Source organism: Drosophila kikkawai, chromosome 2L (genome assembly GCF_030179895.1).
Source record: "Drosophila kikkawai strain 14028-0561.14 chromosome 2L, DkikHiC1v2, whole genome shotgun sequence".
Lineage (NCBI taxonomy): Eukaryota > Metazoa > Arthropoda > Insecta > Diptera > Drosophilidae > Drosophila > Drosophila kikkawai.
The window spans coordinates 11,583,976-11,596,572 of record NC_091728.1 but is presented as its reverse complement, the minus strand read 5'-3'; the positions used below and the strand labels follow the sequence as shown (position 1 = coordinate 11,596,572).

Genomic DNA, 12,597 nt, shown 5'->3' with positions numbered 1-12,597 from the left:
TACACCCGCCGCAATTCCAAATACCTGGAAGAAAGTTTAATCACATTTTATCAAGTCTTCTTTTCTTATCATAAGAACAGTCCACACAGTCAATTTACTCCTACAGCAAGTAATTAGCAGCCAGATAATACAGAGAGTATAAATAAGCTGACAGTACTTTTCAAACGCATCAGTTTGCAACACAATGCAGAAGGTGGCAGTTAAACTAATTTTCCTCCTGGTTCATTTGAGCCTTGGATGGACAAGTGAGAAACACTCGGTCGTTGTGAGTCCTGGTAAGTATTTGCAGGGAATTTTTATTTAGGATAAATCCAAAGTAATTACAATTACATATTCCGTTTAACTATTCATATTGTACTTCATATTGTACTTGAAAGACAAAACCAGGAATGAAACCCTATTCTAAATTCATATATTTCAAGGAAATCCATTAAAATTGGCCATTGATTCGACTCCTTTTGTCAAGATCAATGATGGTTACTATTATTTTGGAGCGGAGAGAGTGAATTGGTACATTGGATATGAGAATTGCCGGAAATTGGGAGCCGAACTGGTGACTTTTGAGACCGCCGAAGAGTTTGACGCCATTTCTGGGTATTTGAAAGGCAAGGGAGAACGCACAGAGCACTGGACCTCCGGCAACGACCTAGGCAAAACTGGAAAACACAATTGGTTTTCCAATGCTCAGCCGATAGATATCAAAAAATGGGCTCCAAGGCAACCAGATAATGCTGGAGGAAAAGAACATTGCATACATTTGGGTTACATCTACAAGGATTCAACGGACATTCAGCTCAACGATCGTCCTTGCAGTAACGATGGTAACAGCCTATTTAAATATGTTTGCGAAGCTCCCAAACAGGAAACTATTTCTATTCTTGTATGGAAATAAAGACCTTCAATAAATTTTAATATATATCGTAAACGACCTAGAACAAGCAGAACAAGCTTGCATTTTTAAGCTACAGAGCTTTGCTTACCGGGTATGTAACTATATTTCAACATCTAAAAAAATATGTACTATATACTTTATTGTCAGTCGAAAATAAAATGAAAGCCTCGCGTGCATTCACTTCAATTAATTATTCAAATTATTAACTTTTGCGTATAATTTGCGTTCTGTTGGTAACATCTTCAATGCGAATACTTACAGCCTGGTAGGATGCCTTTAGTGCGGGCCGTGCGATAAGGTTGACGCGCACCCGGATCAATTTTGCCGTACATTGTTCTATCCATGATGCCGGTCGAGATTCACTTTCAATGCTCACGGATTTTATTTAAAATACTAATGATTAATCTAGGAACTGTTTAGTGACATTTTAATATATATTTTGTAAGTCTTCAGATTTTGGTTTTTGTTATTTTGCTGCGATTGACAAAAAGCAGTTTCATTTGAATTATTTATAAGCGCATTTTTATTTTTGGCATTTCGGGGCTCGACGACGGATTTGTTCGTTTTTGTTTGCGTTGAGTTAGCCTGTCAGAGGAGTCGTTGTAGTTGTCGTTGTCGATGTCGTCGTTGTCTTTGCTTGTCTATCAGAGCTTTGCCCCAGTACCCAGAAAGAAAATAATACAAAAAAAAAAAAAAAAACTAGTTTCCTGCCCCCAGTGGAAGTCCAAGTGATTTAATGTAGAAAATTGTTGCCCAGGGAGTGCTTTGTGCATTCGAAATATTCTATTAATTGACTGGGACTGATAAAATACGGAATTGGATGATGGGGATTTGCTTATGATCGCTGATGGTATGTGAAACAGAGGGAGGAGGCTTTACATGTAGCCACTTCATAACACCAGAAGCTCGAAAATTACGTTTAACAATCATAAGTATTACTATCCTAAACATGACACGGACAATAAATCACCGACAAATCACTAATCAAATGGAATCTTGTTGGCTTTGATTGTTAGATCTTGGCTGCATCCAAGGTAGATCTCTATAAAGAAGCTCGACAAGAAGTCTTTATAATCTATGTGATCTAAAGATCAAAAAGGCAGCAACACGATCGATAAATTAGCTCGGAGGCCACCGAAAGAGAAAACCAAAACAGAGATGCCCGAGAAACATTCACTCCGCTGACTCCCTCCTAATCCAAAATGTGTAGGTGAATTTCAATGGATGATCTATGAAACTAACAAAATTTACGATGGCCTGCAGATATAGTAGACCAGATCAAGTTGATCCAAACGATCTGGGAAGACAGATTTATGGAATCATAAAAATACCAAAATGAACATGCAGGCCACATTTCACATTTGTTTTAAACACATAACGACACATTGAAAAAAGGTAAAAAATAATAAACATAAATTCACAAACTAAAAACAAAGCAAGCCAAGCCAAAAATACTGAAGCCGGTGGGAGGGAAGGGGAATCAAGGTTGCCAAATTACGTCAACACCATGATCGCCAACTAAAAATATCGGACCGGCGAAAAAAAAGAAGAAAAACAGCACTTTTAGCAAATCAAAGGCGACGTTTCGGTCGTCTAATGAAGGGAGAGAGGGCTGAACTAGGGAAAATGGGGAAATTAATTGAAATTACGACGAGAGATTTCCGCAAGACGTTGCCAAAAGAAAGGCTAAAAAAGAAGAAAACTTGCTTTCGTTCCAGGTCTGTGCATAGCAAATCAGTTTCCCTCCACACCTGAGGCATTACTCAGTCGGTGTATAGGATGACGTCGGGCCGAAAATTGTGGGCAATTGTTTTTTTTTTTCGGCGGGCCTTCCTTCTATATTTAAAAGTCCAAGGCACGGATCCGTTTCTTTCGCAGCGCCGGCCAGAGGAAATTCCAACCTATCGAGCGTCGGCCGATCGCCGCGATCTCAATATAAATATTTTATTAGTAAGTAGATAAAATGTGTGTGAATGCGAGTGTTGACCTTGCTGAAGGCGCAAAGGTGAAAATGCGATGCGTGGCCAAAAGAAAGGCCGACGAAAATGTAGGCGGTTAATCCAATGTCCCTCCTGTGAGAGGTCCGTCAATAAACTTGGCCAATTTACGCCGCTGTAAAACTGTATCTCTCACACTTTGCTGCTAAGGCTTTCAAGCGCACTAAATTTTGTTTGGAGTCTTAAGATAAGATAATGTGTCTCTAGGGAAGTGCCTACAAGATGATCAAATTAGGGTTGAACTGATTAGGGTATTGGTCAATGATTGGAAATGGAAGACTATATTGATTGGGCTATATTGATTTAGTTCTGGAAGAGACTCACTTTTAGAAAAGTATCTTTTGGCTTTTTTTATGAGAAATTTGTGTGGAAGATATGCCTAAATGATTGAGGATGTATAGAGTATTTTAAAACATATGTTATATACTCATAAAAACACACAAAATAAAATGCCAAAAAACCAAGAATCCAAATAATATTCCATTGTTTACTTTTTAAACTTGTTCCTTTGTGCATCATCAAATTCTGGCTTTTTATTACGCAACAAGTCTCTGTCAGCAGCAATTATACATTTCGAAATCTTTCAAAAGCCCCGATCAGGAGAGCCAATAGAAACAACAAACACTAATTGAAATTATATGACTTGGCTGGCGATAAGAATCGAACATGGAAAGAGAATATGCTCTTTATAAGTCTAGGGGAACTTGCTGAACAATAGAAACTAGCGATGAACTCATTGCAATGCCAAGCCAGAAGGTGCTAAGTAGCTGAGACTAAAATAAGCTTCGAGTTTGCGGTGGAAGAAACCGCCAATCTTCTGGAGATCAGTGATTGCTATATAATTTGTGGTTGCAGATCGCTTCGGGAGAGACACAAAGAGAGGAGCTGTTTGGCCGCAAACCAAGCGTATCAGAAAGATACAAAGATATTCGAAAAATAGAAAATAAAAACCGAAAACGAAAGCGCTTCTCATACAGAAAAATATTTATTTGTGAGCACTTTGTCCGGCGAGTTTACATCATTTTCCAGCATTTCCATTTGCTGTCGTAACCCGAGATACTTTTACGAGTAGAGAACGGAAGTTCCCCTCTCTGCGAATGCACTTGGTTTCGAGTGCTTGAAATATGTGAAAAATGTCATAATTTTAATAGATTAAGTGGGCACAATTTAATTGCTTTTGTACCATGTTGTTATTGTTATTGTTATTCTATTGCGAGCATTTCCCCTCCAGAAAACGGAAAAACGAACAGAGACCAAAACAACATTTCCATCACAGCCGCCCACGACTTTAATCCGCTCGAAAATGAATGGGGCTAACCGAATTTCTTTGCTCCGCCAGATCGGGGCAAATACCTCATCTATTTGAATGTCTCGTCCGTTGATAATTAGTTCCATAATTAGTGGGAAATGCTAATGAAATCGAAATGTTTTTCAAACATCTTGGCGCGGAGATTTGCCAAGAATTAGCAGAATCTTAAGGCGAGTGACACGGATCCATTAATCTTGACAAAATTCCACTATGAATGGGGGTTTACTTAGCAGCCACTGGCATTCCACTTTTATCGTTTTTATCTGGGCTTCTGAGCTCCTTGCTATCTTTCAGCTGTTTGTCAACTTTTTTGAGGTGAGTTTTCCTGCGCGCGAAGTAAGCAGTTTCCCACGCTTCAACCTGCACAAGTATGTATTGTCACCAGCACAGTTCCACAGATTTTTCATCAGCTTTTCCCGCCTCGATTTCGCACCTATTTTTGTTTTTTATTTTTTCCTGCGAGTTATCTCCACACTTTTGCCTGCACTTTGACAGTCTGTTTGTTGCCTTGTCACATATTTTGTTATTGTTTTAGCAGGAGAACGGAGCACAGAGACCCGAGACTCGGAAATCGGAGAGACTGAGAAATGCGCGCGTTGCGTCCGCGTCTCCGAAACAGAAACAGACCCAATCGACTGAAATCCAATTGGGGACCCAGTGCTTGGGCTCCATTAGAAGACAACGCTCGCTCTCCGGCTCTCTGGATCTCGCGCCCCAAGAGCGCAGAGAGGGAAAGCTTGAGAGCTCCAATGTTTGAGAGAGTAGGTAAACAAAGTGCACTTAACAAAATGTTTGATAGATTTTAAAAATTCTCTCTTTAAATTGATAAAAGAGATTAATTTAACTTGATTAAATTGATATATTTATTTAAACATAGATTATTCTCATAAAATAAAAGCTTAAAAACAAATTAAAGAAACTTTATTAATGATGTGCTAAAATGTCAATGTTTATAATACCTTTTTTAGCCAAATTTAAGTTAAACTTGTAAAAGAGATTCCTATTTGTGAAAACAATATCTTCTTAGTGAAATCATACATAACCCTATATTAAAAGAAAAAACTACAACTTAGAAAAAAAATATTTTCTGGAAGCTGTTACCTTTACTTGTTCTACATTTATTTGGATTTAATGTATGACAATATTTTTTACTTAATAATTTTAACAGCCTTATTTATAATCCTTATATTTCTGTTATTTTTTGTATTCATTTTGGCTGGGCTTTGTTTTCAGAGTGCTAAGAGAGCAAAGAGATTGCAAGACAAATAGAGAGCAAAATAATCGCAACAAAAGTAGCTTTTTGTCTTGCTTGTGGAGTGGCTTTTCATTTCGCATTTCTCTGCGGCTGACTGAAGCATCTCGACCGCAAGTGGGAAAAGGAAACTGTCGAGGAATATTTTCGCCCGTTTTCTCTGTTTTGTTTTTGTTTGAGTGAGAGCAGTGTGCTTAAATCTGGCCGATAACGACGCCTCGAAGAGATAATATAATTAGCGTGAGTCTTAAAAAAAGTAATAAGTTTACCTTTAACTTTAAATGGCTTTAATGAAGTAAGTTTTTAAACTACAGTTCCAAATTAAGTCCCTAAAATATAGATTAGATACAAGAATCATTTATAATATTAATTAATTTTCCATAAATATCTCTTTTATCTGTTTTACCTAAGTATATCTATCTGCTTAAATTAGTTTATGGCTCTAAAACTAAAAAACAAGGTTAGGTTCTAGATGTCTAGATTGATGGATGATTAATTTTTATATCATATTCAAAATTGATAAAGAGTTAAACATTCTTTGCGATCCCTAAGAGATTTGTTTATTTAAACTAAAACTATAGAAATCGTAATGGCCCACTGTGCGTATTTCTGATCGCAGTCTTCAGTTGAAGCAGTACCTTCAACCGATCTCGGCAGATCTTCACATTTCCTTTCATCGGGGGAACACTGCCGAGTCAACCGCTGTTACAGTGCGCACACGCAACACGAACAAAAGTGGTTGCGTGTCGAGTGGGCAGCCACCGATGAAGTGGGCGCGCACTCGCTAATAGCCGCAAAATTGATGCAATTGAAGCAGGAGATCAAGATGGAGCTGAAGCCCCAACTTCCTGTATAAACGATCTTGTTAAGAGTCGAATTTCCTTAGCTTGAAGCTGAGACAAGAAAATCGAGATGCAGACAATGGAAATGAGGTTTTTTGGTTTGTTGGGTTTTTTTTAAGAGCGCACTGCTCTATATTAATCTATACACAATAAGCGTTTAAATAATTTATTAAATTAAAAACAAAAAAAATATAAATAAATATCAGAGAGTATATACTTATTTGGACCACGCTCTGAATTATGCTGCAAACAAAAAGACATGGTATGTTCTTCTCGAAAAGTACGACAGGGATTTGAACTTCCTGTTTATGTTAGCTTTTTTAACTAAATTTTCTTAATATTTTCTTTATATGCTTTTTCATGCAACCTTAACAAGTAGACAAGAAATCTGAACATATAGGAACGAAATCTTTAGAAAGCTTCTACCTAAACTACACCTGTCATTAATGTAGAGTTTATTTGTCGTTGGCATTTTATGAATACAAGATAGGAAGGGAAGTAATCTAATAGAATCAGTTCTCAAATAGGTCTCAGACCACTGTGCTGAGGTGGAGTGCCGGTCAGCTGGAATTTGTCGAGGGTGTTTGTGACCGACCTGGCCTTTACTCATTTCTCAAGAATGTCTGACCAGAAAAAAAAAACAAGATTACCCAAATCCACTTATATACAAACAAGCATACGTATGTATGGAGATAGTTGGCTGCATTTGTGGCTTTATCAGAAGACACTCCACGGGACTGTAAACAGCAAAGAATTGTGTCATAAAGAGAACGAAGCCAAGAGATGGCAGATACACTTTTATTTCGCTGATGATGACTAAAAGTGTGCTGTGTGGCAGCAAAAGAAAGCAAATAAAGCCGGCTCGATGGCTCTCCGAGATCATTCACTGAACGTCCAAGGGTTCGGTGAGCTTGGCAGCTAACCGAAGCCACGCCCTCATGCCGCAATAGTGAATGATCTCACATGCGGGAAGTGGTGGCCTCGAAGTTATACATTCGGTTTCCAGGAATGCGGATAAATCATAAAGTGCAAGGAATGCAAATCGTATTAAATGGTGTGTGAGATGAGGTGCGGAAGGGGCCACCTCCCAATTAACATACAAATATACACAATTTAGTAGTATTTACGGGTAGCGATAAGATGTCACTTGGTATGCATCATCAAGAATAAAGCGGCACGTAAATACTATTTTATATAATGATTAATGTTCCTTCGTCTGAGATAAGAATTGGGAAATTAGGGGAATTATTAAACAGTATTATTTTTAGAAAACAAATATACAGAATATAAAGTACATAACCATTCTACTAATATTTCTATATTTATATTTAAATTAGCAATTTTCTTTTACGCATTCTTATTTCTGCTATATAAAAACCATTTTAATTGTTTTAGTATTAAGTATTTTTGTGTAGAAGCTCAGCGCCATAGTTGCTTCTACTCGCGTTTCACTGTACCGAATATTATTCATCCGAGAGATTTCCGGCCCAGAGGTGTCGCCACCTGGCGGCCAACTCTACACACCTTCGCAGCATGCTAATTAACTCCAATTAACGACCGACCTTGAAGTTGGAGCTTAAGTTCGCCGTGTCTCTGTGTGTGTACGGTGGCTGCGGAATGTTTTGAGGAAGTTTTCCTCCGAAAAAAAGCGGACTTACCCAAGTCGTCCATGGCGTTGCTTTTCCCTCGGCGGGCCGATGTGTGCGTGTGCTTCGGCTGCTCTCAAATTGGAATGCTCACGGTAGTGGGCTAGTTCTGGTTCAGTTCAGTTTTCGGCCCAGGCACACGCGCAGCTAATTGATTTTGATTGAAGACGGGAAAGAAAACCGTGGTCCACGCAAACACTTTTCACTCGTGGCTCGCGTACGGATTCGCGGAGTTGGACGTTCGCTTGTGTGATCGAGACTAATTCGAGCCGTTGGCCAGTAATCGCGCTCTTCGCCGCGATTCGGAGACGAGTTTTATATGAATCACTTCGGTTTTGGAGCGGCGGTGGAGCGGCCATAAACAATACCCCCCAATCTAGAGCTGGAAGTAAGGTCGATGTGACATCGATACATCGATGTTTCTCCAGCTGTTGTTGGGGCCAGTTTGCATTAGAATTGCATATTTCCAGCCTTGTGCAGTTTTGAAAACATTTTGAAGCCTAGTGGCCACAAAAAGGTGTGTTAATTTAAGGGTTATTCGTTATTTTAGGCATTATTTGTTTGAGAGTTGTTGGAGAGCGGAGAGCAAGCGCGAGAGAGCGAACAGCTGACTGGTTATCGATAGCCGGAATGGTGGAAGCTATCGGATGGGGGACAGTGAAGCAAGCTTAGCTATTTTTCCACAATTAAATATTAATTTCAAAACAAAATTAAGATAAATCCTTGATGAACTTCTAAATTATATTTTTGTAATTCACCTTATTATTGTTTTATTTTAAGATTTTACCATACATATTTTCTGTCTATTTTTATTTGATTTGTCTTACAGATATGTTTAGCTACGTCCTGTACCGAAAACTTAGCAACACTGGTTGGGGAACCACAGATTCACTAGTTCACAACTACAGTAGACAGTGGCTATATAAATCCTTTTAAAATTTTCCAAAAAGCGAATAAAGCAAATAAGAAAAGTCAACTTTGGAAAGTGCATAAATAATAAATTTTTTTGTTTAAATATAAAGAAAAGAAAAATTATTAGAACTTCTGGGTTAATCTTGTGTTATATATTTACTATACATTTTCTCTTATATAGATATTTTCCCATATGTACTTTTCATAAATTTATTTAAATGCCATTTTATTAAAAACTGGGCCACTGCCTTTTTTCAAATAATTAAAAACTTTTTTTGGATTTTTCCTACAACGATTTAAATAAGAACCTCACTTTTGTAAATATAATTTTTATTTTATTTCCCGTTACCAAATATTAAAAATATCATTAACTTGTCTCCATAAAATTAAACAATTAATTAATATATATAATGCAAGTGCTAAGTTTAAGGTATGGAAGATGGACTGTAATTAAATGTTCCCCTTACAAAATTCGTAACTGCTGCCTCAGTCTTATAATTTAAAACCCACTGAAAATACTGAGAATTTCATTGCCAGTTTCGTTTATCTGTCTATAAATTGCTGTTTTATCTGTGGTAAACAATGATTAGTTAACAATCTGCAATATATCTCGCATTTTCAGTCTGTATAAAGATTAGGCAGCCGATCTAGACGTGAGAAGGAGACATGACTGAAACACCGATCAAAAACAGAAAGATCCGGAAACTGAGCGATGTGGAAATGACCGAAGTGCAACTAAATGAAGTGGACCTCAGTGCCAGGAATAATGTGGAAACCGGAAGCTCCAGCGGAACCGAAGAAACCAAATTCGACGGCAGCAATGCGGAGCCCCCATCAAAATGGTTTAGGTCCAGATTCTTCATCATGTCGCTCGTATTTTCTTGCCTCTTGATAACAGCCATGTGTATTGGCTTTGTGGTGCACTATGAAATGGCTGAAGATGTGGGCGACATGGACACGGTGACCTATTGGCCGGTGGAGTTACCCAAGGAGCAGCATGAGTGGTACGACCTAGGAATCAAGGAGCTTAAGAAAGCAGTTTCTAGGGACTTTAATCGGCGCCGGGCCAAAAATGTTGTCCTTTTTGTTGGCGACGGAATGGGTCCTAATACGGTGACTGCAGCCCGAATCTATGGATTCAAGGAGGAGGGTTTGCTCAGCTGGGAGCACTTCCCCCATATGGGACTACTTAAGACGTACTGCGCGGACAAACAAGTTTCGGATTCCTTCTCGACGGCTACAGCTCTATTTGGCGGTGTGAAGGTTAACTACGAGACGGGTGGCGTGGACTCCAGTGTGCCTCTGGGCAACTGCACCGCCTCCTTGCAGCAGGACCACCACGTGCAGACGATCCTGCGATGGGCTCAGATGGACGGAATGCGAACGGGCTTCGTGACAACCACCAGGGTAACGCATGCCACTCCCGCCGCTCTCTATGCCCATGTGCCGGATCGTCGCTGGGAATGTGAGACAGGAATGACGCCAGAGGCCCGGGATCAGGGTTGCATAGACATTGCCCGTCAGCTAGTCGAACTGCCCACGGGTCAGAACATCAATGTGATCATGGGCGGGGGCCGTCAAATGCTTGTGTCGAATGTCAGCCACTCGGAGGCCGATCCCTTGGACACTTGGGCGAGCAAGTCAGCAGATGGCCGAGATCTTATCAAGGACTGGAGACGGAAGAAGGAAGAGGCGGGAGAGGCACATGCCGTCATCCAAAACAATCGGGAGCTATGGAATCTCAAAGGTGAGGAGGTCGACTACCTTCTGGGCATCTTTGCCAACGGACATCTTATGTACGATCACGAGCGTGATCGAGGTGAGTCCGGAATGCCGTCACTTTCGAATATGACCCTCAAGGCTCTCGAGGTGCTGGGAAACAGTGACAAGGGATTTCTGCTTGTCGTCGAAGCCGGCTTAATCGATCAGGCCCATCATCGGGGAAAGGCTCGCAAGGCCCTTCACGAAGTTCTCGAACTCAGTACAGCGGTGGAGTCCACCCTTTCGTTCCTGAAGTCAACGGACCGCTTGGACGAAACACTGGTCATCGTGACCGCCGATCATTCACACAGCCTGACCATCAATGGGCACCCGGATCGGGGCTCCAGCATATTGGGACTGGCGGGAACATCAAAGACTGAACAGACATCCTATACCACACTCACCTATGGCACCAGCTACGAAGGATTCCAAGTGGATCCTAGCACTCAAAAGCGAAAGAATCCTGCAGAAAGCGATATCCACGACTGGGAGTATACCCAGCAGGCCGCCATCAATACGGATGAAAACCTACATGGCGGATCGGATGTGACAATCCATGCCGAAGGTGCCATGTCCTACCTGTTCCACGGAGTGCACGAACAGAGCTACGTGGCCCACGCCATTTCTTATGCCTTGAGGATCGGACGTTTCCGAGACAGCTCCATAGTTGAGACACTGGCTGAGCTGACGCCGCTTTAATTTTGAAATATTAAGAAATAAGATGAAATATAAGAAGAAATCTTAAGAAATGTATACTACTTGCCAAGTTTAAAATCAGGGATTAAATTATTTAGGGCTAGAATAAGAAAAGGTTTTGGTTTCGTCAATAGCAAGAGGAATCCCTATTTAATCCCTTAATATAAAAATGAATTTGTAATATTAAGAAATGTTATTGAATTACTAAATAAAAATAAAGTTATAATGAAAAGCTGATATATTTGACTTTCTTAAAACATTGGAAGTACAAACAAAATCTACATACCAAGATGCTAACTTTACAAAATAAATCATGTGGACTTTCGTTTAAATCTTACGCTTAATATAAGTATAAAAAGAAAGAATAAATGCTAAATATTCTATATGAACTGCAGTTTATATTATCAGACCGATTTCATTATCTAAATGGCCAAACGAAAATAAATCAAACGTATGCACAAGAAATTTAAAACGTTGCTCGATCTAAAAGGTTGGGTCTGTTTAAAAGTAAGCAAAATATTACTTTAAAATAAATTATTAATCTGTCTTATATTTTAGTTAAAAATGGACTTGCTACAACTGCATGATGACTGCCTGGATCTCATATTTCTCAACTTTAAACTGGATGAACTGCTGCCTTTATACAGAAAAATTCACAATCGCTTCGATGAGGCCATTGAAAGACAACTCCATCGGTTTAAAGAGCTAGAGTTCAGCATGAGACTGCCTCCATATTTTCACGAAGATCTGATGATAGCCTTGGGTCGCCACCTGCACAGCCTTCACATCAATGTCGGCTACTCAACCAAGGACCAAGACACTCTGCGATATTTAAAGCCGCTGTGCCAAGGTGCCTCCGAGAGCCGACGTTTGCGCGCTCTGAAACTGGACCATGCCAAATGGTCACCCGATATATTGGCCACCGTTCAAAGTGTGGCTCCTTCGCTGTTCTTTTTGGACATGCGTCACTGCGATGTGCGGGACTACCAGATAGCACAGCTCTTGGAATCGGCCGATAAGTTGAAAGCCCTCGCTCTGCTGCATGTTAATAATCAGACTGGAGACTCTTATCTGCAGCCTAGAATACTCAACAGTGTGCCATCCCTGAGACTCATCCACATCACAATCCTTGGCCCGTTGCCGTTCTCCCCAGAGGATCTCGCCCAGCAGTGCCCGAACCTGAGCTTCCTCATAAGTGATCTAATTAACAGCGAATTCAAAATATATGGACCTCCTGGTTACCTACAAAACTATTATAAATACTATCATGAGTATTTTAAGAATCCTTGA

General features: G+C 39.9%; 4 protein-coding genes across 8 annotated transcripts in view; 3 read left to right on the top strand and 1 right to left on the bottom strand.

The window, feature by feature from the left end:
* Pax (paxillin) overlaps positions 1-8,092 on the bottom strand; it is a 24,991-nt gene extending 16,899 nt beyond the window's left edge. Inside the window, exon 1 of one of the 2 annotated variants that reach the window (XM_017178329.3) lies at positions 7,951-8,092. In XM_017178329.3, the coding sequence (XP_017033818.1) occupies positions 7,951-7,963 (13 nt within the window). In that variant the 5' untranslated portion in view covers positions 7,964-8,092. Of the gene's footprint in view, positions 1-1,151; positions 1,308-7,950 lie in introns of those variants that run through there. The other variant, XM_017178326.3, reaches the window with a different exon arrangement.
* Positions 143-1,091, top strand: LOC108082790 (C-type lectin 37Da-like). Its single transcript, XM_017178335.2, has 2 exons — positions 143-275; positions 423-1,091. Exons 1-2 carry the CDS (start codon positions 185-187, stop codon positions 890-892), a joined length of 561 nt encoding a protein of 186 aa, XP_017033824.1. The 5' UTR covers positions 143-184; the 3' UTR covers positions 893-1,091.
* On the top strand, positions 5,571-11,544 carry Alp12 (Alkaline phosphatase 12). 2 transcript variants are annotated; one of them, XM_017178333.3, is made up of 2 exons: positions 5,571-5,690; positions 9,473-11,544. In XM_017178333.3, exon 2 carries the CDS (start codon positions 9,517-9,519, stop codon positions 11,308-11,310), a length of 1,794 nt encoding a protein of 597 aa, XP_017033822.1. In that variant the 5' UTR covers positions 5,571-5,690; positions 9,473-9,516; the 3' UTR covers positions 11,311-11,544. The 2 variants fall into 2 exon arrangements, with proteins under 2 accessions (XP_017033822.1, XP_017033821.1); XM_017178332.2 differs by lacking the exon at positions 5,571-5,690 and adding an exon at positions 8,320-8,455.
* Positions 5,579-12,597, top strand: LOC108082788 (uncharacterized). Of its 3 annotated transcripts, none has more exons than XM_041776120.2 (2): positions 5,579-5,690; positions 11,866-12,597. In XM_041776120.2, exon 2 carries the CDS (start codon positions 11,872-11,874, stop codon positions 12,595-12,597), a length of 726 nt encoding a protein of 241 aa, XP_041632054.1. In that variant the 5' UTR covers positions 5,579-5,690; positions 11,866-11,871. The 3 variants fall into 3 exon arrangements, with proteins under 3 accessions (XP_041632054.1, XP_017033823.1, XP_070139469.1); XM_017178334.2 differs by lacking the exon at positions 5,579-5,690 and adding an exon at positions 8,318-8,455; XM_070283368.1 differs by lacking the exon at positions 5,579-5,690 and adding an exon at positions 11,728-11,797.

Bases quoted from the DNA above. Each gene is read 5' to 3' on its own strand.
- LOC108082790 (XM_017178335.2), top strand. From the start codon at position 185: ATGCAGAAGGTGGCAGTTAAACTAATTTTCCTCCTGGTTCATTTGAGC. The intron at 276-422 runs GTAAGTATTTGC...ATATATTTCAAG, and splicing joins CTCGGTCGTTGTGAGTCCTG to GAAATCCATTAAAATTGGCC.
- Alp12 (XM_017178333.3), top strand. From the start codon at position 9,517: ATGACTGAAACACCGATCAAAAACAGAAAGATCCGGAAACTGAGCGAT.
- LOC108082788 (XM_041776120.2), top strand. From the start codon at position 11,872: ATGGACTTGCTACAACTGCATGATGACTGCCTGGATCTCATATTTCTC.